Source organism: Stigmatopora argus, chromosome 1, assembly GCF_051989625.1.
Source record: "Stigmatopora argus isolate UIUO_Sarg chromosome 1, RoL_Sarg_1.0, whole genome shotgun sequence".
Taxonomy (NCBI): Eukaryota; Metazoa; Chordata; class Actinopteri; order Syngnathiformes; family Syngnathidae; genus Stigmatopora; species Stigmatopora argus.
This window is the reverse complement of record NC_135387.1, coordinates 15,076,371-15,100,528: the sequence shown is the minus strand read 5'-3', so window position 1 is coordinate 15,100,528 and position 24,158 is coordinate 15,076,371. Positions and strand designations below refer to the sequence as shown.

The following is a 24,158-nucleotide window of genomic DNA, read 5'->3' as shown; positions in this document are numbered from 1 at the left end:
CAATTGGGGCAAAAAGCGTCACTCTTGGTAATGGCATAAAATGAAAAGAACAAAATGTGCAAAATGTGCACCATTAAAATTGGGCATCAGGCCCCAGAGTAATGTACTAATACCAATAATTGTGTATACGGTTTATGATTTGCTGGTTTCCCAAATACTAAGACTTTTTGAGCACTTGTTTTATTAAGAATTTATGTCATCAATTGCAATTGAGTGCATACAAGGTGACTTGAGGCACGCCACATAGGACACAATGAAACACTACAGACAATTTCTAACTTGTACAAAAGGCAGTGAACTTTAATGTAAGAAAATGAAAAAAGTGGCAGACTGACAGATAGAATAGCTAAATGCAAGAATTCTTGGCCTCTGAATCAACAAAGTAAAATCATTCCAATTGCACGCTATCCTGCGACAAAGCATGCTTGTTGTTTATTTCGTATTATTTCAATCAAATATTCTGTGTTAAAGCCCGTCAGCCTCACAGCTCTGGGGTCCTGGGTTCAAATCAAGGTCACATCCACCTGTGTGGAGTTTGCATGTTCCCCCGGGTCTGCGTGGGTTTCCTCCGGGTACCCCAGTTTCCTCCCACATTCCAAAAACATGCATGGTAGGCTGATTGGACACTCTAAATTGCCCCTAGGTATGGGTGTGAGTGTGCATGGTTGTCCGTCTCCTTGTGCCCTGCGATTGGCTGCCCACCGATTCAGGGTGTGCCCCGCCTCTGGCCCGGAGACAGCTGGGATTGGCTCCCGCACCCCCCACGACCCTAATGAGGACAAAGCGGTTCAGAAAATGAGATGAGATGAGATAGAGATTCTGTGTTAACCGCACCTTTAATCTAACCAAAGGGGACTAATAAATAAGAAAGTTATGACGTATTTTCAGTGTCTGTGCATGGGCTTTGAACTTTTACTGTGGTTCCCTCCCACGTCACAAAAACATGCTTGGTAGGTTGACTACACACCTTTCGTTGTGGTTGTTTGGATAATTGTACCTTAAAATTAGCTGGCAACCAGATGGCGGTGCAAAAGACTAAATAAAGTGATCTACACACAATGCTCCTTTCTTCAATTACCACTCACATAAGTTCATGAATGACTCTAAATGTCAATCACAGAGTACATGCTAGTATGGACACATAACCAATGCCGTTCACTTTGAAAAATTTTGTGTACTAGAACAAATCAAGCATATTTTGAGTGTGGGAGGAAGCAGGAGAAAACCACGAAAGCACAGGTAGAATGAAGGCCACAATTGACAAGTGTATTTTTAAGTTGTAATCATCTCTTGTAGATATTTTATCTATGCAACAATTGTAGTGTGATACATGTAGTCTGCCAAAAAGAATGACGTGAGAAAAATGGCAACAAATTGTTAACTTGTTTTGATGAGTTTTGATAGTGAAGTCATTTTTTTTTACATTGTACATCAGTATAATCAGTGAATTATACTTAAACACTCTGATCACATTTGTAATCTGCTCCTCTGTGGCCATTTTTAATTGGTATAATTCTTGGCTGACACGGAATACCCGGTCGCATTCTGTTGTCTAAGCAAGCCGGGAGAAAACGTGTCATCAAGGAAAAACACCTTTGTCTCTTCTAACATTTTTACAATGCAATATCCTGTAACAAAACAATGATGTTCATATTTTTCCTGTCATAAATAATTAACATCTTTTTAAAGAAGATGATGTGGCCATCTCAAGTGTTGAGATGTTTTATGCATGGTGGGGTAGAAACGGAGCCCCTAACCAGCTGGGGGTCACAGTCACAGCTGCATTATGGGTTCCGTTACAATCCCTCCCGCCAATGAATCTTGACCTGATAACATGCTGAAAAGGAGACAAAATCAGACTCTTTACAAAACTACACGTTCCTTGTGAAATTGCATCGTATACAGTGGACATTTTAATCTTTTGTCAATATTTACATATAGATAAATAAATATATGTATAGTTTTTAAAAAAAAGCAGGACACATTTACAAATTTAGACAATTTCCTGGTGTCTCCTCCCAAAAGCAAATTGCACCTGAAATAATCTCTCGTAATCTGACATCTTCAAGTGGAAACAGAATCACATAAAGGCTGAAATCTGAGGCACCTTAGATGTAATTCAAGCACTTTTGCTCTGAGATGTTACTCCAGTTATAAATTACTTCTGTGGTATTTTAATTTGATTCCAAAAAGATCTTAAATGACTTAAGATTTCTCCGACAATACAACTGTTTGTGAGTGAGTGAAACCGCATAAAAAGTCTGTTTCTGTCCATTTTTGTGTGAATGATCTTGGCCTTTGCGTCCTTCAATTTTTAGACCGAGGTCTCAAAAAGTCGGTTTGTGTCTGTTGTGCTTTCGGAAGACGCAAATTAAAAAGCCTACTCCTTCATTAATGGTGGATGAGTCCGTCTGAGATTGGTATATTCTCAGGATGTATGGATATCGATCTGAGGAGACATATTTCCGATGTTTTTGGGTCGCCTGTAGGATCCGCGTCAGCCTGTGTAAGGGAACCAGGCAATCGTAGCTCATTCTAAATTTGTTCTCAAAGAAAAACACATTGACACACGCAAAATTACTGTCCCTGAAGATTACGCTGTCCACTCACCTGCTGTCTCTTTCATTGGCATTAATCATAGGCGGGGCCTTATCTTGAGTAACCTGTTGAATCAGAAAGGAAAGTAAAACTCAACGCTTTCAGGATGTCAAAGCTGCATGGAGAACACTTAAAGGGATACGAGTACTTCCAGCAGTTTGAACTTGAAAGTCGTAAACACATTCAGAATCGGACACACTCAGTTTTGGGACTCAGACGCTGATGAGGATCAAAGAATGACACATTCACTGCCAAGATGAAGCCTCAGGCTTCTGATACGCCACACAAATGGAAACCAAACGACCCACGCAAACTGTAAAGAAATTGTGAGAAAGTATGCACGTGTGTTGTAAATCTCACCAGCACTACGGTCTGTCCTCTTGCCCTTCTTCGTCCTCCTCCTGCTCTGGTGGCAACTTCCTCCTTATAAGCCCATCAAATTTATTTCACTTTCACTTCTAACTACAAGAGTAAACTCCTCCTTCTCTTCCTGATTCAGCTCTCAACTGGAAAGGGAAACCTAATATCCTTTTGTGCACTGTATGATTAAATGTTAGGCAACCAATTTCAAACTTTTAACATGACAAAGTGCATATCAAGTGAAGTCATGTAAAGTTCATTTATATTGCCATAAATTATGCAAAAGATCTCGAAGACCTTTGCAAAGATGCAGTCAAACTTCATATATTAATCAATTCATTCATTTTCATACCGTTTATCCTCACAAGGGTTGCGGAAGGTGCTGGAGCCTATCCCATCTAACAATGCCAATGGTAGGGCACAGTTAAAAAAAAAAAGTACTAGACAGATGATAACAAACTAACTCAAAACCTGATACCATTTGATTTTTTTTCTTATGTCAATAAGGAGCTACCCTAACGGATGAGGACATTAGGCAGGTGAGACCAATGGAGTGTGACCAGTGCCATTCCCCCAGGTTGGTCTCATGTTAGGCCTGGAAAGTCCGGTGGAAGTGTGTGTCACATGATGCTTCCTTTCTTGCCGAAGACACTAAATTTGAAGTTCTACTGCCCAGTCATGCAGGAGCCCAACTCGTACGGTGTTTGTAAGGTTTTTTGGGGGGTTTGTAAGGGGAATCATAATCATTTATAAGGGCAGTTATCGGCAGAGGTTGACAGGTATGATGACTTAGTTGCTATATAGTATGGGCCAATATCAATTCAACCTTGAAACTCATTTTTTTTTGTATCAGAGCTGATTGATTAACTGTAGACCTTTAGCCTGTAGTCGCACAGTACGTAGTCGACTTTCCTCTTCTTGTTGATCATTACAGTAATCCCTCGAATATCGTGGTTAATGTAGACCAGACATGGACACGATAATCGAAAAATGTATATTTTAATATTTAATATATTAATTATATTAATATATAATCGAGATAACACTATACTTTGATTTAAAGTGTTATTAAAAGTATTAGGGGCAGCCCAGCGGATTGAGTGGTTAGCATGTTGGCCTCACAGCTCCGGGGTCCTGGGTTCAAATCCAGGACAGTCCACCTATGTGGAGTTTGTATGTTCTCCGCGGGCCTGTGTTGGTTTTCTCCGGGTACACACGTTTCCTCCCACATTCCAAAGACATGCGTGGTAGGCTGATTGGACACTCAATTGCCCCTAGGTATGGGTGTGAGTACGATTGGTTGATCGTCTGCTTGTGCCCTGCGATCAGCTGGCCACCGATACAGGGTGTCCCCCGCCTCTGCCCAAAGTCAGCTGGGATAGGCTCCAGCACCCCTGTGAACCTATTGAGGATGAAGAAGTTCAGAAAATGAATAAAAGTACAAGTTTAATTAAAAATCCATCCATTGCTTATCCCAATTATTTTCAGAGATATAAAGGATATCTTATAAAATATATAGGATATTAAAACAATATTCGCTGCAGAAAATATCAAACACCATGATTATTCACATTGCCACACCATTTTGTTTGTTGGAAATGCAAAATGGGTCAGGGTGCTTTTTAAGAGGTTATTCCAGGAAAACATTAAAATTATTTTACTGCATCATGTATATTTACATATACAATAAATGTTATAGTATATGTATATAGAATGACCACATATCAAAATGGGGAAAAAAGAAACCATTGAAAAACAATTATTTATGCAGATACTTTTGACTTGACCTGAAGTACTAAAAAAAATATGCACAGAACAAAATCAAATGAGGACGTGGGAAAAAAAACTTTTATTTTCAAAAACAAAGAAGTGCGAGTAACAGGCACGTGATAACATGGAAGGTAATATAGGACAGTCACATGTGCACTGACTGATAAGGCTTAGAGCACATTACTCAAAGATGCATAGAAGATGCTAAAAATGGAAGACTTCATGAAGTGAAATGCACTGATGTGTAACATAATAATATGCCACAACCTGGACACTTTTGGCATGGTTGCATAAAAGGCTAATGTTCAGCTGAAGGATCCTCTTCAAATCCTCTTCAAAAGAGCCGCTTTTCATAACTGTCATAAAAAGAAAACAAAAATCACAGGACTGATTTTGGCATTTCCTGCCAAGAAAAATGGCACCAGTGATGATTCAAGTAAGCCTCCTGAACAACCGTTGAAATGGAAAAACCTGTCCTAATTGCAGGAAGTGTTGCGAAATGGCTTAATGTGGCGTCCCGTGCATGTGCGTACCTGTGCAGACCGTGGACGCCGCCCTCCATTTGAGCCGATGCAGTTCTCTTTTCAAATCTCAGCTCTCCACTGTACATCATGGCTCTGACGCAAGACAAGACGACCATTTGTAAGATCGCAATGGAAGCATATCGAACTGCTTCCAATGGGTTGAATTGTCATATGGCTGTAATCGTGTGAACTTTCTTTATAAGAAAGAAAGTCGAGCCGAGGGGAGCGTAGAAATAAGTACATGTTTCCGAAATTACAAAGTTGAGATGACAAGAATTTAGGTACACTAGCCTACGATCTCACAGCATATACTGTAGCGCTCCCAACCCCCGTAATGCCATCCGTGTATACCTGAGCTGACTGAGGCTCTTGGTGCCAATATCCTGACACGAATGTTGAATGCCAGCCAGTAGATAGGGAACAAACTTGTGGATGGAACCTTTGTCCTGCACAGCTCCTGAAACACCCTGAGCAACTTTGATGTTGTCACTTTCACTGTGGGCACACGTACACCCATACAGTCAGTTGTCATAACGACCAAACAACAAAGATATGATTTAAAGTAGTGAGTGTCCCCTGAATACAGTTGTCCTGGATGGACTCTAGCACCCCCGCAACTCTTGAGGAATAGAATGAATGAATGATTAGTCTATACTTTCACACCTGAAGTATCTCGTCTGGGACCCCAAGTTTTTGTCCATAGCATCAAGGGAGCCCATGCCTCGATACTTCTTTAGCCTGACACCATCTGAGAAGAAATATTCTCCAGGACCTTCGGTGGTGGCAGCAAGCAGAGAGCCCATCATCACTGCACAATAACATGAGAAATTAAAATGACTGTATAGTGACAGAAAAAAATGGTTGAGAAACCTCAGAAACTATTTTCCAATAATCAATAACAGTGTATTGTTTCTTTCATTGTATTTTGCACAACTTGATGTGCTTTTGAAAAGTAGTTGAAATTCACGCAAGAACAAGTACAAATTCCACACAGGGGGGTCAGATTCCTATCGCAAAGCGTAGAACTTTGACTCGTGATCGTTTACCACTCCGATGCCATTCTGGCTAGCTTCAATCAATGTATTATTTGATGTTATCATCGCATGAACAGGGGGTCTAGCAGTGCAATACCTGTGGATGCACCAAGGGCCAGAGCTTTGGCAATGTGTCCAACGTTCTGAATGCCCCCATCAGCGATGACGGGCACACCAAAGTGTCGAGCGTACTCCGACACCTTATAAACTGCTGTGGCTTGAGGTCTGCCGCACGCCAGTACTGTTACGATGATAAAAGAGAAGCATTAAAACAAGTAAAAGTAAACAGTCTTTCCATGACTTATTTTACAGTCTTTGAAATGCACATTCACTTGTGCAAAAATTGAGCCTGAACAATGTCTCGTTTGAACCGCAACATTGCAATATGCCCACTGGGATACTCACACTTTTTTGCACATGCATATCGGACTTATTTAACAATTATTAGGCTCTCATCAGGATCTAAGTGTGCTGCCGACAGCCTCGGCTAACATAAACGACCTGTCACAGCTGCTTGTTAAGTCATTCCTTTGGTGTTGAACAGATAAGGAGACTTGCCACATCTATGCTTTATTCAGCGCCCTTTGTTGGTAATGAGCTACGTCTCAGCTGCCCTCCCTCTGAACTTAGGTCCGGGTTTGTGAGTACCATTTGAGCGATAATATGGAAAGAAGATGGAAGACATACAGTACATTTTAGGTGTCTCATGAATGTCATTATGACAAGAGACCACACATTCTGGAAAGTAGAGGGAGAAAGCCACTAATGTGAGTGGTATGATTAGTGATGTCACACGAACATCCCAAGCAAAAAAAAGCCCCATACCCCACAACTTTGATCTACAACTAATTCTACCAATCTAAACCAGTTAAACAACAAATGCATCAGGCTGAAATAGCCAATGGGAGGGAGCCCACAGCAGGCTAAAAAATGAGCTGAGGCAGGAGAGACAACTTACTGGAGAATCCCGTAACAGTGGATGGGGTTTTAGGGCTGTGAAGCTTTATTGATGGAGGTATACTCAGGGTAGCTGCACACATCACCACCAAACATACCATACAGAGAAAAAGGGGAGGACAGAGTGAAAGAGATGGGAGAGTATATGGACGAAGAGATATCAAGAGGATACTGTGAGGTACCACTTTACACAAATTGTGCAGCTGTTAAATATTAGGCATTATTACGGTAAGAATTGTTGAAATTGTCATGAATAGGGTTTTTCAGACTTCTGATTCGAGCATTCGCAGGTTTAAGGTTATAGTATAACTAATTTATTGTTTAAGAGATTGAACTAAACACCTGTTTTGATATCAGTACAGTTTTGAGCAAAATATTGTTGCCCGCAGGAGTTGACATACATGGTTGTAAATAAACTTCCTACATTGTTTAAATACCCAAGTCTCTACTGGAATCAGTCAAACAATGCACTCCATTTTGCCTCAATCGGTTCAATGCACTAGAAATCCACAATAATTTCCACAGTCAAAAAAACTCAATTATAAATCGGTCGCCACCTTCTTTCTCTGACATAAGGATCAGTCAACTTACATAGCAATTAAGCATTAACCAAGTACATGAGGCCAATCACACACAAGCATCTTTTTCAGCCCTAATTGAAAGTGAACTATGGATGTCATTTTAGTTCTTCAGTCCTTGACTATAAATTCATGGTTGTGAACCATGTAGGTGGTTGTTTATTTACTTTGCAGTTCAGCCACTAACCTTCCTGCGTGATGCAAATAGAGCCGCTGCCCATTCCAACTCTTAGTCCGTCTGCTCCTGCATCAATCAAGTTTTTCGCCTGAGCAGTAGTGACCACTGAATGACAAGAACAAACTGATGTTGGAGAAATACTGTAATAAGAACATCTCATTCCAAGGCATTAATACGTAAAAGTATGTTTCATATACTACATACACACAATTTGAGAATCTTTATTCTCTTATTTAAGCCTTTGCTTTAAAAAGTCAGTCCCAAAAAAGTTTGGAAGTGTAGGGTTGCCTGTGCATGTGTTGTGTGCCATGCAAATGAGATCTTACTTGCTGTCATCTAAATGTCATTCAAAGGCTAGACCCCACAGAAAGTGGGCTAAAGGGGATTTGAAGTTGATTCCTTTGCTAAAGCTTGACTGTACTTACCATTGCCAGCAATGACCTGCAGGTTTGGGTACTTCTCTTTAATATATTTTATTGTGTTGATCTGGAATATTGAGTTGCCCTGAGAGGAATCCTGTAAGTCAAGGTGGCACATTATTCTTTCATTCAAACCAACCATCTCAATCCATATGAGAAAAATTAATTCACCAATGCCTCTTATACTGCTTTTGCTCTGTATACTCTTCTACTTACCAAAATACATTACAATACAAACAATAATGAAGGAAAGCACAAGGATTATGAGCAATAAATCACACTGGCAGCTATTCGGGATTCATTGAACCATAGTTATATTTGTGACTTTACATTGCTGAAAATCTTGAGAAGTAATAACTTTTTGAAAAAAAAATTAAAACATCGCCAGCTAGGGAGTTGGGAGCCATGCCAGTTTTTGCAAATGAAAAGTTAAAGGGAAGTCGAGCCATGTCAAACAGGGTAAGTGCCTTACAGGGGCCAAAGGCCAACTGGTCATTTAACAAAAATGTGTTTAAAATGACATCGTCCTCACCAGCACAATAACATCAACTCCACTCTGCACTAGAAGGTCCAGACGATATTTGTCATCATTGTGCGTGCCAATGGCGGCACCACACAGAAGCTGTTTGCGGGAGTCTTTTGAGGCCAAAGGGAAGTCCCTGTTCTTTTTCAGGTCAGTTCGAGCAATGATGGACACCAGGCAGTCATCTTTATTAACAATGGGAAGTTTGCCTGAAAAAAGAACAAAAATTAAGATGAGAAATGGTATGGTATGGTATGAACATTTTTCAGAATAGTCACCAAAACTAAAAGAGTGACATCTTGATCAAGGATCCAATAATTGCCAGATGTTTGATTCAATTTCATAACTCAGTTTTCATGGGGAAATTAATGTGAAAATCATAGAGAATGAAATGTTGCATACATGATTTTTTTCACTTTAACCTCTAATGAAAACTACAAAAATGCACAATCACAGGCAACAGTGACTTGTCCTACCTTTCTTACTTCTTTGGAGGATTTCGTTGGCTTCTTTCAATGTTACCCCAGCAGGAGCAATTACAAGATCATCTCGCTTTGTCATTACCTGTCAAGTTATGTAAACACTATGATGTAGGTAGAATGAGAAACATTATAATATAGCAGATTACACCCAGTCTTGCAATTTAAATACACCCTACACTGTAGAGAGAGAACATGTGCTGAATGCAGCAAAGCATTTGCAGAATATAACCTCATTCATGTATACCAGGGGTGTCAAAACTATTCCATAAATGGCCACAGTGAGTTCAAGTTTTGGTTCCAACGGATCCAACGCAGACCGTTTAACCAATTAGGTTTCTTCTGAAACCAGAAGCCCATGCTGGCAATCAACTGGTTAAACTTTTAAGACACCAGATTGTTGAAATTGTATCCTTTTCTACAGTTAAAAGGAAAACCTGCACCTATTGTGGCCCTTGATGACTGTTTTGGACACTCATGAAGTACACATATATATACCAATCAGCAACATTTTTCTATTTCTTAATTTTTGCACCTGTTGCACAAGAACTTAAAATTCCCCTCACATGTCGAAAGGACATTAATCTAATTGCTGTGTATAGTTTGTCAATATGCATTTTGGCTTATCATCATCTTCAACTATGGTATCATCCGTATTAGTAAAATACCAGTCACCTTACTGAGAGGCAGATTGTGTTCCTCATCCTTGAGGAAGTCAATGTCTCTGGAGGAGATAATGCCGACCAGCTTGCTCCCCATTTTGCCATCGTCTGTGATGGGAATACCACAGAAGCCGTAGCGGGCCTTGGCCTGAAAGACGTCTCGCACTAGGTGACTAGGGCTCATCACAACCGGGTCTGTGATAAAGCCCTGCTCGTACCTCTGGTGTAGGAAAGAAGAATGGGAAGAAGATGACAGCTTATATTTGTACTGGATCAATCAACACCATTGAATAATAACAGAAGCCCCAAAACAATGATAAAATTCTGTGTGCGGGGAGTATAAATAATACAATATCACCACAATGCTGTGTTTGGAATATACTAAGTAAATGTATAATATCACAGTTGTAAAATTAATAAAATATCTTTCCTGAGTTATTTTCATTCCTGACCAGATGTCCTTCACTCACAACATTGATATCTCAAGTATCTTTGATGAATGGAAAAGCCATTAACCCGAGTGATTTTTCTCCTGTTCCCACTTTAGCCACAACAGTACAATACAGTGGTACCTCGAGATACGAACTTAATCCGTTCCGGAACTTGACTCGTATGACGAGATTCTCGTAACTCGAGCGGACGTTTTCCATTGAAATGAATGAAAAACAAATTAATTCGTTCCAGCCCTCTGAAAAAACACCAAAAACAGGATATTGGATTGGAAAAAATGTTTTATTTCTTCTAATTCGCCTTCTATTAACAAAGTAACACATAACTAGTGGTTTAATAGTAATAAAATGTGTTTAATCTAACTAAAATTGGGCAGATTTCGCCGACGGGAGACAGAGACGTTTGGGGGGGTGGGGGGTTTCTTTTTTTTCCCACGACAACGCACTCGTAAAAGGAACAAACAAATTTAAATTAACTTGTATTAATATATACAGACACTCAAACATACGTTTAATGTAACTTTACACAAAACTGAATTCTAATTTTGTTGTAATCTTTTGTTACCTTCGTTTTCCGGGTTGGCGGTTTGGCACGCCTCCACCCTCACGTTCGCTATCGATGGACTGTTTTGCTGTTGTATTGCCTTCAAAATATTCCCAAAATGATGCACACAAATGTCCTCACAATAGGATAACGCACGACCACTTGCCAACGAGAAATAGTCTTTAAAGAACGATCGCGGGAGCTTCTTTCCTTAGAAAGAATAAAAGGAAATACAATGGTTGAGCTTACCCACGTATTGATTGTGGGTAATGAAGTTTTATTCTGAGAAAGGTTGCCATTGCCTATGGGTGTTGTGTGCACGAGTATACTTCATTACCCAGAAAGCCCTCTTTTTGCCCGCGGATGCGCGTTGTGCGTTTCCTGGTCTTAGGAGAAACTCGGCTGAATTAATCGTTCCGTGCTCGTAAATATTGTCATACACGAAAGATATGCAAAAAAGACCTGGCTTGGTCGCATCACAAAATTTTGATCGCATAACGGGCGAATTATTCGATCGAAATTTCCACCGTAAGACGAGAATTTTGTATGACGAGCGGTCGTATGATGAGGTACCACTGTACAGATAAATTGTGACACCAGGATGTGTTTCACAAATGAATCTGTAATTTGCAGCAATCTATACACAATATGCAATCATCTATATTTTATGAAGATGATTTGAGCTGATGGTGACAACTTGTATCTAAAAAAAAAGTAAGGTCAGTCATAGGTCAAGGTATCATTATAAAACAGTCACCAATCCATACCTTGACTTTACGGACTTCATTGGCCTGGAACTCGGGAGTGCAGTTATGGTGGATAAAGCCAATCCCTCCTGTTAGCTTAAAGAAGACCATACATTATTATACATCATTCCATATTGCAAATTTCATACATTGTAAAACAGATGACAGAAACACACTTACTGTCCACAACATTGGGTACACATCCACAAAAGGCCAAACAAAAGTCATACTTACTGCCATAGCGATAGCCATGTTTGCTTCAGTGACCGTGTCCATTGGGGATGAGATACAGGGAGTTTTCATTGTAATTTGTTTGGTGAGTGCCGAGGTCAGGTCCTGGTGACAGAAGATTTTCATTTGCATGTATTGTGTGTGACACAGTCAAAAGATTCTGCATAGTCAGCTTTTTGTTATTTGACTGGTAACATCAACCATCTCACTGCTTGAAAATAGTAATTGAATTAATCAATAATTGCATAATATATACAAGGAGAGCTGTGATTTTTAATACATCTAAAGCACCTGGAATGCTTCTAAGATCAAACAATCTATCATTTGAATTAATTATTTCATTATCCGTTTTTGAGTGTTTTAATCAGTTTAATTTTATTCAAACATGGGTGAGCTCCAGTTATGAAACTTGCCAGGGATTTTGAAAGGAATATAAGGGTAGGGTGGGGAATGCAATACAACATAATAAACATTTAAACAGGGGTAAATTCAACATTTTAAAGTTATGTCTTAAACACATCCTGCCATTAAAATGTACTGCAAATTGTATTTCCCCAAAGTGTTAATTTGTTCAGTACATTTGTTGTCCCATCTTGTGTGCTCTTGAAACCAAGAGCCAAGGTCGGATATCATTACTAGCAATAAATGCATAACTGCAGTTGAGACAAGTCTATGCTGATGTAAAATAAATAAATAAATAAATTTACAATGTGTTTAATTGAGGGGATGTTTAATTCTCCATATCCACTCCAAATGTCATATTAAACTCAGATTACTGCAGTCTAATCCCAACACATTTGCTGTAATCAGATTTGCTGTGTTGGTAAACAAATGTGACGGCCATTAATGACAACTCACCACTTGATCTGCAGTGAAGTCAATGTAGCCGGGCAGAATTAGGAAGTCACTGAAAAGGTAAACACAAGATTATATTCTAAGAATGACATATATAATGAAGCAGCCTGAGTAAAGGAAAACACAACTTTCAGAATAAATGTCTTTCAAACATAAAACAAATCAAAACATGTTTTTATGGCAATTGTTATCCATCGGGAATGAGTTTGAGCCTTAACCAGATTTCAGCCAGGGCTGTACACACATGCTGTGTTTACATATTTTAATGAAGGTTAAGGCAACTCAAATGTTATTTAGTCACTATATTATCTAAGATTAGTAATTAGATTCTAATAGATTACACTATGAGTGACTGAGCAGGAAGCATCAATTGTTTCTAAATAGTTTCCATCTCAGAAAGTGAAAATGATAGCCACAAAACTGACTGGTTTATTAGGAAGGTTTTATATTGCACTAATGCCTAAGTTGAATTCAAACAAATGGCATGGATGCCTGATGACAACTAGACTAAAAACAGAAGTGATGACCAAGGCAGCAGGTTGAAGCATGTGACAGTGTTTTAAATTTCTGATTCAATTTCATTCAGTGACAGACAACATTTTTCCATCACATTTGAAGATATTCATAAGGCAAAATTACTTGCGAGTTAATGAAGTGTGAATATAAAACCTGCATTATTGACAGGTAATTGGTTCAAACTACTAAAACTGATATTACTGTGCATTACAGTTTAGTTTAGTAGGTTAAATTTCACTATGACTGGGTTGCAACCAATTCAGGGTGCCCACTACCTACTGCTCATTGTTAACTGGCCGGGATAGGCTCCAGCACCAGCTGTGACCCTTGTGAGGATAAGCCAAATGAGTAAGGAGAACATGGATTTATATGAAGATTCACTACGGTCACCCTCATATTTGGATTGCAGTACTATGAGGGCTGTGAACTAAATACTATGACTATATCTGTATCTATATCTGGGACCGCTGTATACAAATCCTGAAGTAGCTCTGGGGTATAAAATTGAAAGTTTTGTAGGACCCTTCACCAATCATATGAGATTTAAACTACAGTGTTCTTAAAGATGAAATCTTAAACAGTGTTTTTTTTCTTTTTTGTGTTCTGTTGTTTGGTTTGGCAACTGCATAAGTGTTCCGATGGGAGCACAAAGGGAATGGTGATGTTGACAATAATAAAAGCTGTAAGATTCATCAATGTGTAAAATTAAGTACAGTGTAAGAAAGTTTATAATTTTTTTCCTTGCCTTAACTCTAACATATTTTTGGGAATACAATGCACAGTGAAAATCCTTTTTTGTGTGCATTATCTATGAATTCTGGTTGTGCCTAATGACCTTGGACCTTTTAACCTGCTCCAGAAACTTTGTCATCATCTTATTGCAAGCTTCTTACCATTCACAAGCACAATCAGACCCATTGACAATTTACATTTTTCACTTAATGTTCTTGGAATGCAGGCGTGTGACCGAGTCCAGAGAGAACATAGAAACTCCGTGTTCTAATTTGCGTTGTACTTGAAATAAAATAGACAAAATGACAGCGGCAATATCTTTCAATGACATAAATATGAAAAAAGAGGTCCTACAGAAAAAGTGAGTTATTTTTTAAGGAGGAAAATGCCAATTTATAGTGTATGGCAGATATGATTTTGCTTTTTGGGTGGTGAAAGTCTGACCTTAGAAAAGATATACATTAGTTCATCTGGGATATTTACTTTTCTACACAGGATGATGTAATTTCCAGTTGTTCACTGCCTTTATGAACTCATTCACTGTGATACACAAACCAGGGATCCATTAAAATTCACCATTTTTACAGTGACCACACCCTAACTTTGGTATATTCCCACTGAAAAGACTCAAAATCAGGTAATTTCATGAATTAACTACATTGATGGCTACCACCATTATTGGCAATGAAATATCATACAATAATAGTCAATTGTATTGTTATTTAAAAATATGTTATTTATAATATCAGTCTGAATTTACAATTCAACTCATTTTTGATTGACCACCTTTTACAATAACATTTAGCCAACTCTGAAATTTCACTTTCCCACGTTTGTGAAGCTGTTAAGGACTCAGGGCTCGATCAGTGCAGGTTCTTCCACATCAAACTCGTCCTTTCTTGGTTTAATGGGGTAGTAAAAGGCCTTCCTCAACCTGGCATGATGGAAATGAAGATTTACAAGCAAAAAAAAGTTCAGGATCTTACTTGTACGTGAGTCCATCTCCTCTGTTTACCAACTGCTGACCCGTCAGTCCGTCCTCTGGGACGTTATCACCCATTTCTCCACTATTTATGTATTCTGCCATGAGAGCCAATGACCCCAAAGCGTCGACCTGCAGTTTTCTACACTGTAATCTGCCTGATGAATAAAGCTATGCCTATGTATATATACAGAGAGCACGGGGTAAAACACCTTAAATTTTCGTCTAACCCCACTTCGAAGCAGTACATACGCTCAATGGTTCCTTGTGGACACCAGACAGCGTGGTGCGTGAGGAAACGCTACACCATGTGCTTCCGGTCTAATTGCTCGTGCTGTCGTCACATCCGTTCCAAACTGCGTCCAATCAGAGACAGTCGGTTATTCAACTTGTCAGCTTGCAATGGAAAAAATACACATTTCTAAATTCAGGAAAGATTTTATATTGTTCTTGCTGGAAGTTGAAAATTTATTTAAATGATCTTCATATAATAATAAAAAAAGCAAGTCTGCAATTGAAAATGCTTCAGCTTTAATTTTAAGGAATCGCTTATCCGCACAAGGGTCCCGTGGGGTGCTGGAGCATCAGATGGGAATTGGTGGCAAGCCGTTATATGGCATTACACTTTTATTGAAATAATTGCCTTCTATATAATTAGGCACCAGCGTGAAAACTTATCAAAGTTGGCTCATGGTTTTAACACATTGTTCCATCTTTTGCTGAACGGTGCATGACACGTAGCATTCCAATAAATACACAAGACAAGATTTCAGTTTTTCAAAACTCCCAGTTACTATTTTTTTGTATTAATGTACAAGCTTTGAAAATTACAGCACTTTTTTGGTATCTTTTTCTTTATTCTTTTTTTCCCCAAATGATCTATGAACAACCATTTTTCCCACATCAACAATTGAGAACAATATGAGCAAGAAAGGGGAAAAGTGAGTCCAAAAATAACAAGATGTTGGTGGTAAATGCCTAGGAAAGGAAAGCATCCGAATGAGGGGATAGGAGCACAATGATTGTGTTTTGGAATTTATGGCTTGATTGTGTGTTTGTATGTCTGTGGATGGAGTTGCTCCAGTGGTCGGAGTAAAGAACAATGTGTGTATGTATTAATTATATCAAACCTGAAAACCCGGTTGGGGAACGTTATTCCTTTCAGTGTATCATTCCATGTCCTCTGTGAGTGGCTAGTAAATTTAGGGCAAAATAGATGAGGATGAGTACATTTAATATGACGTGAAGATCTCTTTCTTTAAAGTTTTTAGGGGTGAGCGGATTTTGAGGAATTTTTCATAGCAGAATTACATTGGAGGCATGAGCAAACCCTCTATCATCTGGGGTGATTTCAATTGGGAAAAAATAGCGGCTTTTACCCAAGAGCCAAATTGTTTCACTTAGATCAAAACAGTGACCATAACAGCAGTGTCTTACTTGTAGTTGCGCTAAGTCAAAAAAACAAAACGAAAAATCCAATCAAAGTGGGTTTATAGTGACCTCGAAAAAAACAACAACACTACACACATTCAACTTTGATTTCTTTTTTGTGTGATCACACATCATGCACATAGAAATGCTTCATAAGTTCTAAGTCATGGAAGGAAGATGTACTTGCCTTGACTACCGTACGTAGAAATTAAATTAGCAAACTAACTGAAAACAACAATACATTTAATAGGTATGTGACGAATACCACTGCCTCAAAATATCCACGTGGTCTTTCGGAGTTAGCATTAGTAGCAAACTCTGAAAACCAGAAATAGAGGTGTCAATTTTGGGTGATTTTTGTGTGTGTGGGTCTCTGTCACTAGTGTGATTCTGAGCAGTATCAAGACAATTTTAGGACAGATTTTCTCTTAATGATGTGCTCCTATCAAGAGAACTCTAGTAATGACTTGGGTAATGATGTTGAAGCCAAAATACCGTCAAAAAAACATCAGGGAGGGCAATACAATCGTGCCATTTCATAAAGCTGCAGCATTTGAAGAGTGGGATAAGGAAGAGATGGGAAGAGAAAGCAAGTGGGTGTTGATTGATAAGGAGAAAGGGTGTCACTGTGACTGCACCCCAAGGATGATCACTGTTGGAAGTAATGGTGGAGCCCTGAAAGGACAGGAAGGAGAAAAGGAGGGAAAGAGATGCTGGTGCTCTGCAGTCCAAATGCGGCTTCAGGTGTCGTGGAAGTCTTTCAGCAGTGTGCGTCGCCTCTGCTCAGCAATGTGCATCTGATTCTCCAGCTCCTATTCATACAAACAAAAGGAAGTTCAGAATGTTAGCGAGGTAAGATTTACACAACTTGCCTTAAAGAGAGACATTGCCAAATTTTGGGGCATATGGTATAATTTTAAGGCATATCTAAAACACTTTAACTTTGAGTTGATTTATGAAATCTATATATTTCACACAAGTGAATGTAAACTTGTCTATGCATCGTCTTGTCTTAAACAGAAGGAAGGGACTTTTGTCTCCTTAAGAACCGCGCCCCTCTTCACAACGTCATGCTATCTGGCTTAATTCCATTACACAGTCCAGACATTTCTGACTACTATTGTTAATGTTACGCAAAAAGTAGTTTTGAGACCTTTTGTTGTCAAAAGTTTTAGCCCATGAAACCAAACAACTTCCGATGCACGTCACGTAAAAATAAGCAACAAAATCAACTTTGATTTCATAATATTCTAATTTTAATCCTGTAATATTAAAATGTATGATTTAATTCCCATGATACAACTTATCTTCAAATACGATGACTTTTTGTGATACGAAACATTCAATCTTACCCCCCTGTCACTGGCACTGAGATCCACCTCGCCGACCACCACTGCCCTTTCGTAGCTGTCAACTCGCTCCACCTTCCATGACAAGTTCTCGATCTCTGCCTCAAGCTGAGCCTGCTGATACTCAAACTGCAGCAAAAAAGAAGAAAAAATCAACACAGAAGCATTTGTTTCTCTCTTCTGCATTTGCCACATCTCAAAACATATTTCAGCCACTGTAATTGGATTTTTTTTGTTACTGCGGTTTATTGAGTCTTTGATCTTAGTTCTCAAAATGCATATTCTCTTTTCTTAAACTGAATTTGAAATTATGTGTAATTTTACTGAATTTCTTAAAATGTTGCTGTACTAGAAAATAGTGTGAGGCCTACACAATCACAATCCATTCCACAGTCAAGCTCGTAGCGTGAATATTGTTGTGTCGTTGTTTTTTCTTTATGAAAAATGACAATATTTTTTATATAGTAATGTGGGTGGAATACGAAACAAGAGAACATTTCCTCACCAGTTTTTTGCGTGGGCCGGACATGTAATAGGCGTAGGGATACGTATACTGCAGTGTGTAGCGACACTAGAAGCAAAAAAGACAACATACAAGAAAATCAACTTTGATTTCATAATATCCTAATTTTATTCATGCAATATTAAAATGTATGATTTAATTCGCATGATACAACTTATCTTCAAATACAATGACTAAACACACCTTAGCTAGAAGCTTTGCAGCATTGTGAAGGTACTGCCAGTCAATCCAGGTGCCCAAATTGTTCATCACTCTCTCCTGGATTTTTTCCTGAATCCTCTGGTACGTCTGAGCCTCCAGCTGCAAGGACTTGTTATGGTTCTCCCACTTGTGCCGGAAACATAAAGACAATTTGTATAGAAAACAAGTGATCCCACAAGACGGTTTTATAATTTTCCTCTGTATCCAAATATTCGTGAACAGCCCAACAACATATCAACTTTCCACACTATAAACCCAGTAGTGGGCAAACTATTCCACAATGGACTGCAGTGGGTGTCGGTTCATTTTTCAATCCTACAAATGTACATAAATTACACCGAGTCAGTCACGCCCTCCCCCACAGTCTAAAAGCTCACCCTTTCAAAGTAGAAGAGGTATTTCTTGAGAGCTTCTCTGGCTTGAGCCTGCTGGCTCTGGTTGACGATATCAGGGTTTTCTTTATATCGACTGCACTCGTAATATTCACTGCCATGAGTCTTCCAGTCACCAAGACACATCCAGCAGAAGTCTGAAAATAAGAATGTTCACAAGACTATTAAAGCACAACTGAATGGCTAGACAAGGCTTCATTAGGTAGTTGGGTTTTTATTAGAAACACTTTCAAACAAACTTTTAAAAAACATTTCAGAAACAAAAAAAAATAAAAATAAAATTATGCTAACTGCAAGGGCATAAGTAAAGCTTCATCTAACTGTGAAAAAAAAAACAAATTTACATTTGAAAGAGTAAAATTGACTTAAGAGCAAAAATAAACAATTAAAAAAACATTTTTAGACATTTTGAATTCACCAAAGTAGTGAAAGCACTCAACGATATGTTTTACTATTCATACACCTTGTTTTGTGTACGACTGATAAGAGCGATAATCCCATTACAAACTTTCCCCATAACATGTGGGGCCCACCTAAATACATTTGACATAAAGGTGTTTGGATAAAGGAAAATGAACAGCATTTCTTCACCACCAAATTAGCAAAACCCATTAAAAAAATTTGCGTGTTTTTTAAATAGTTTTGTGAAAATGTAATTATAATTTGGACAGAATTAAAAAGGAGAAATAAAAGGCTTACCATGTCTACACTTGGAGCATTGCTGAAACAAACAAGATGAGATGTGTTAATGTAAACAAACAACAATTGCACCAGAGGAATCAAACACTATATCAAATATTGAACAGAACATAAAATTCAAACGCTGAAGACTCCCACAAGGAGGATATATTTTCAATATTGCCCAGTTTTAGAGGTTTTTGGCTGTCACTCACCATGTGATTGCATCCTCCATTCTTCTCAATGCAGATATTGCACTTAGGACACTGAAAGGTGACAAATAGTTGTTTCAGATTTCAACCATTTTCATGAGAAATAAACCAAGATAGAAATCGTCTCATACATCTTTAGTGTGTGCGCTGATATAGTTGGCCGTCTCTGAGTCATCAGCACATTTTGTGAGCCACTTACGGATGGTTGCACAGTCTGTAGGTGCGTGGTACATCTGCCGGCATTTAAAACTATGAGAGAAAAGGAAAGAAAATCGACATTTCTAAATAACTAAATGGCATATAAAGTAGTGAAGAATTCAAGGCCTGAACCACTTGTGAGAGGCCATCAATAATTCAAGACCATTTAGGAAACAAAAATAAAACTAGACAAAACACGGCACAATGAAATGTCAATCGATGCAGGTAATTTTACAATTGGGAATTCAAATTTCATTTCAAATTCACTTGTTTTCAGAATTTGTTGTCTTTTTTTCTCTTTCGACTATTTGCAACGTGTGTTTGTGTAGTGAACTTACCAGAAGACCTCAGTGCAGCGGCTACACTGCACCCTACGCGCCCGTGGCTCCTGCACTTTAATAACGATGGGGCAGTCTGCTCCCGGACATAATTGCAATTGGAAGTGACTCTGCAGTTGAAGAAATAAAGATTAGGTCAAACTAAGTGGGATGTTTTAATACAATGCTACATAGCATATATAGTTTACACATTGATCAGGGAGCAAGCAAAAAAATAAAGTGTTACTACAGTAATTCAATAACTTCCAAATCCATTTTCACTGGAATCTTATAATTGCCACCCCGTCCAAAACAGATTTCTAGTCCTGTCGATTAGATTAGATAACTTTATTCATCCCGTATTTGGGAAATTTCACTCAATGGCAGCAAAGAAATTGTAAATTCTTTCAAACAATGAACTGAGCCTTAGGGATAGCAAAAAAAAAAAACACTTGTTACCACAAAAAAACAGGCAACGGGTGGCCTTTGTATTAAGGAAAGACAGGCAAGCAAACACAAACCTCTACGTAGTCTCTGAAGAGGTAGCGTCTGTACTTGTCCTTCAACTCCTCTCCTGGCAGTAGAGGCAGGACAAAATCCTCTGGCATTTGTAGGGAGCAATCTTGTGCCATGCATGAGATGCCTGGGAGAAAAAATAAATCTGATTCCTTGAAAAAGCACAATTCGCCCTTAAATTGTCTGCTCACATCTTACTAATAACTAGACACACACAAATATCATCCTGACTTACCTACTCCTATACCATCTTTGACCAATACAGTGCAATGCTGCTCCCAGCATGCTTTGCAGAATGAATGCTGGCAGGGCAGAGCCAGCAGGGAGTCTCTCCGTACGACTTGGAGACACACACCACATTGTAATGACTGAGGAGCCTAAAAGAAACAGACACAACGTAAGTTTAAATACAGCTGTTACAATCAGGTTTATTTACAAACATAATTAATGAATAGTTGAAACACACTGCACTGCTCAATTAGCAGGGGATTTCCATTTGCCTTCATAACAAAACAAAACAACAAAAAGAACCAACATAAAAAAGGTTACAGTGCATTTGATGCGGGAAATAAGATTACAACTACTGTGCCTTCCAGAAAGTAATAGGTAGATTCAGGGTTGTCGCTGCCTATATAAACATCATCTGCTGTGAGTAGGGTATTATATGTCATTAAAAATTTGCAGCTAAGTCATGTTTTTTGTTACGTATATGACAAATAAAATACTGAAAATAAAACAATTAGCAGACTTTTTTTTTAAAAAATCTCCAGTACACAGAGTTAAAAAAAAAGAGTTGATGTAGTACATGCTAAGATAATTGATGCCTGTCGGTGTGAATTTTGCCCGATGTTATATGCACTGATCCTTAACACTTCATTTAAACCAATACTACTATAGTGGTTGTTTTTTGCATGGGAGTGAATATTGATTAAACACATAAAAAAACAATTATTACATTTTTGTGTGTGAGAGAATTTGAGGTAATAACGAGGAAAGGAGTGTCATCTGATTTTTCATTTGAGGGCACATAAATGGCTGGCAGCGCCCCCGGGTGATACATAAATAATTATGTGCTTGAACTGGTCTGCAGCAATATCTGCCCTCCACCGGTAAGAGGTGTGTTTGTTACTCACAATGCCTGCTCTGCCGGTAATGCTAGGCTGAACCAGGGCATCTGACAACACCAGAGACGAATTGGACTTATTCCTGCGCACAAAAATAGAAAGATGGTTAAATGGGGATTGAAGAAAAAACAAAAATACTATAATAAATAAGATTCCAACTTTTGAATATTAAGAAGTCGTGCTAAAGAAATTGCCGGTTTTGTCTATTTGAATGTTTTTGGCACTGGTATTTTTTCTGTTTATTTGTTAAACTATTCATCTCAAGGAAAAATTGATTCCCGCTGATAATGATAAAAAAAAAAAAAAAAAAAAACAGGATAATACCTGTCCAAAATTTGGGAAACATGCCAGTGAAAATGCACAAGTATCAGCTTCGCTACAGCTGGTGAAACCTGAAAAAAAGAGGGCGAGAGTAAGCGTGAGTGGAACAACAAGAATGAGTAGTTAAATAGATGCAGAGTAGAAAAGATCCACCTTCAGTGCAGCAGCCACAATGTTCACCTCTTCATTTAAAACCCATTGACTCTCCTTGTATGTCAAGCAAGTGAATTGATACTCTTCTGGGTCAAAGGAGTCCGCACCCTGTTGCTCTACATCGCTGGCCACTCCTTCGTAATACGTTTCTATATCTCCCTGATCCTCTTCTTCCCCTCCGTCATCCTCTTCCTCTTCAGAGTTGACCCCAAAGTCTTCCTCATTGCTGTCAGACGCCTGGCTGTTCATGTCCACAGACATCCAGTCGACAGATTCGACCACCCGGACAGGTAGACAGGATGCCTACCTGTCGGATCCCTGCTGTTTCAATTGGGAAGAATGGCTTTGATAGGCTTTGCCTCTCACTCCACCGTTAGCGTCACTGTCCAGAGACTCAGGGTCTGGAGCGCCTGAGCTGCGTGGAAGGCGAGCTCAGCAGCAGCGGAAGAAACAAAAAAAGTCACACTCCCCGTCACTCATTTGGATAGCTGGTTTGCGGGTGATCCAAAGAAAAACTAGGGACAGAGGGAATCAAACAGGGGATTAATTATTCAATAATTATTAATAATTCTGCTTTGATGCCATATCGATAGTTCCTTGTTTATGTCAAACTTTATCACGTGAAGTTCAAGAATATTTAAAAATTAAATAAGAATACAAAACAGCTAGATAGAAACTCCACCAGTAACATTGAATCACACTGTTCACTCTGGGGCTTCTCTGGCAAAGTGCACTATTACATTTCAAAGTTAAATACATTTTTTTAAATAGGTGAATTTGCATTTCGGAAAGTTTAAGTATGAATCTATAAGTCTAACATGTACCAAGGTTGATTAGAGCCCAGACAAAGCTGCCAAAGGTCTTGGTGCCAGCCAGGCAAACGTTCCTGGTCCAGGCTAAAAATAGGCTCTTAAAACTGGGTGACACACATCTTGCTAAGCTAATGTATCGCGGCGACTCAGCACAGTTTCATAATAATTGGACGAGGGAGGGTGCATAATGTTCAAAAGAGGCGAAACAAACGTGTCATGACTTGAATTCACACAATATCCTCATTTACCTCCATGATTTGGACAAAATTTATCAAAATAAGTACAGAGGTCCAGTCCAGATATCGACTAGCCAATTGGAGTTAACTGGATTAGCCTCGAAACATTTGCATTTGAGGCATACAGTAACCCAGAACTTGCAGTATTTGGTTAAACGACGTTTTGATGATCTTTACGGGCAAAAAAAATTACGAGACAAATTCTAGCGAGGTTACAAGATTAATGATAACGCAATTGCTAGCTTCCTTTAGCATCTGATATCGGTGTGATATGCTCTTGCCTACTCCAAACCCGTGGATTGAGATGTAAACAAGGCCGTCAAGAACTCGAGAGCCTTTGAATACTTTTAAAGACTGATATTTCCATTAATTGTATAATAACTCAAGATGGATTTACCTCTCAGAGGACGACGGTCCTGGCCACGGTGACATTCATACGTGTGTTTTAGCGGGTTAACTGACCACAAAGCCGCTGCGTGTGTGTGCTTGTAGGCGGAAGATATGATACGTTCCATGTAGATAGACGGAGTCGGAAATTCCCACTTCCAATTGGAGAGA

At 38.9% G+C, this 24,158-nt stretch overlaps 2 protein-coding genes and 1 long non-coding RNA gene across 3 annotated transcripts; all 3 read right to left on the bottom strand.

Moving 5' to 3' along the window:
• Window positions 1–159: 159 nt before the first annotated feature.
• LOC144079876 (uncharacterized) lies at window positions 160–3,068 on the bottom strand. Its single transcript, XR_013301929.1, has 3 exons — window positions 2,959–3,068; window positions 2,611–2,663; window positions 160–769 (listed from the first exon to the last, which is right to left on the bottom strand). It is a non-coding gene; the product is annotated as an uncharacterized LOC144079876 (long non-coding RNA).
• Window positions 3,069–4,784: 1,716 nt separating this feature from the next.
• impdh2 (IMP (inosine 5'-monophosphate) dehydrogenase 2) lies at window positions 4,785–15,492 on the bottom strand. The gene is made up of 15 exons (XM_077603900.1): window positions 15,390–15,492; window positions 15,142–15,314; window positions 12,911–12,959; window positions 12,056–12,157; window positions 11,843–11,917; window positions 10,096–10,302; window positions 9,418–9,505; window positions 8,951–9,150; window positions 8,425–8,515; window positions 8,009–8,104; window positions 6,384–6,527; window positions 5,916–6,060; window positions 5,604–5,747; window positions 5,262–5,345; window positions 4,785–5,084 (listed from the first exon to the last, which is right to left on the bottom strand). The coding sequence occupies exons 2-15, from the start codon at window positions 15,240–15,242 to the stop codon at window positions 5,063–5,065; spliced, it is 1,548 nt and encodes a 515-aa protein (XP_077460026.1). The 5' UTR covers window positions 15,243–15,314; window positions 15,390–15,492; the 3' UTR covers window positions 4,785–5,062.
• A 412-nt stretch (window positions 15,493–15,904) lies between these two features.
• On the bottom strand, window positions 15,905–24,136 carry arih2 (ariadne homolog 2 (Drosophila)). Its single transcript, XM_077601386.1, has 15 exons — window positions 23,998–24,136; window positions 22,553–23,067; window positions 22,403–22,470; window positions 22,088–22,160; window positions 21,190–21,331; window positions 20,960–21,081; window positions 20,460–20,569; window positions 20,055–20,172; window positions 19,927–19,977; window positions 19,733–19,754; window positions 19,019–19,170; window positions 18,624–18,767; window positions 18,423–18,488; window positions 17,921–18,046; window positions 15,905–17,380 (listed from the first exon to the last, which is right to left on the bottom strand). The coding sequence occupies exons 2-15, from the start codon at window positions 22,811–22,813 to the stop codon at window positions 17,309–17,311; spliced, it is 1,527 nt and encodes a 508-aa protein (XP_077457512.1). The 5' UTR covers window positions 22,814–23,067; window positions 23,998–24,136; the 3' UTR covers window positions 15,905–17,308.
• Between the last annotated feature and the right edge of the window lie 22 nt (window positions 24,137–24,158).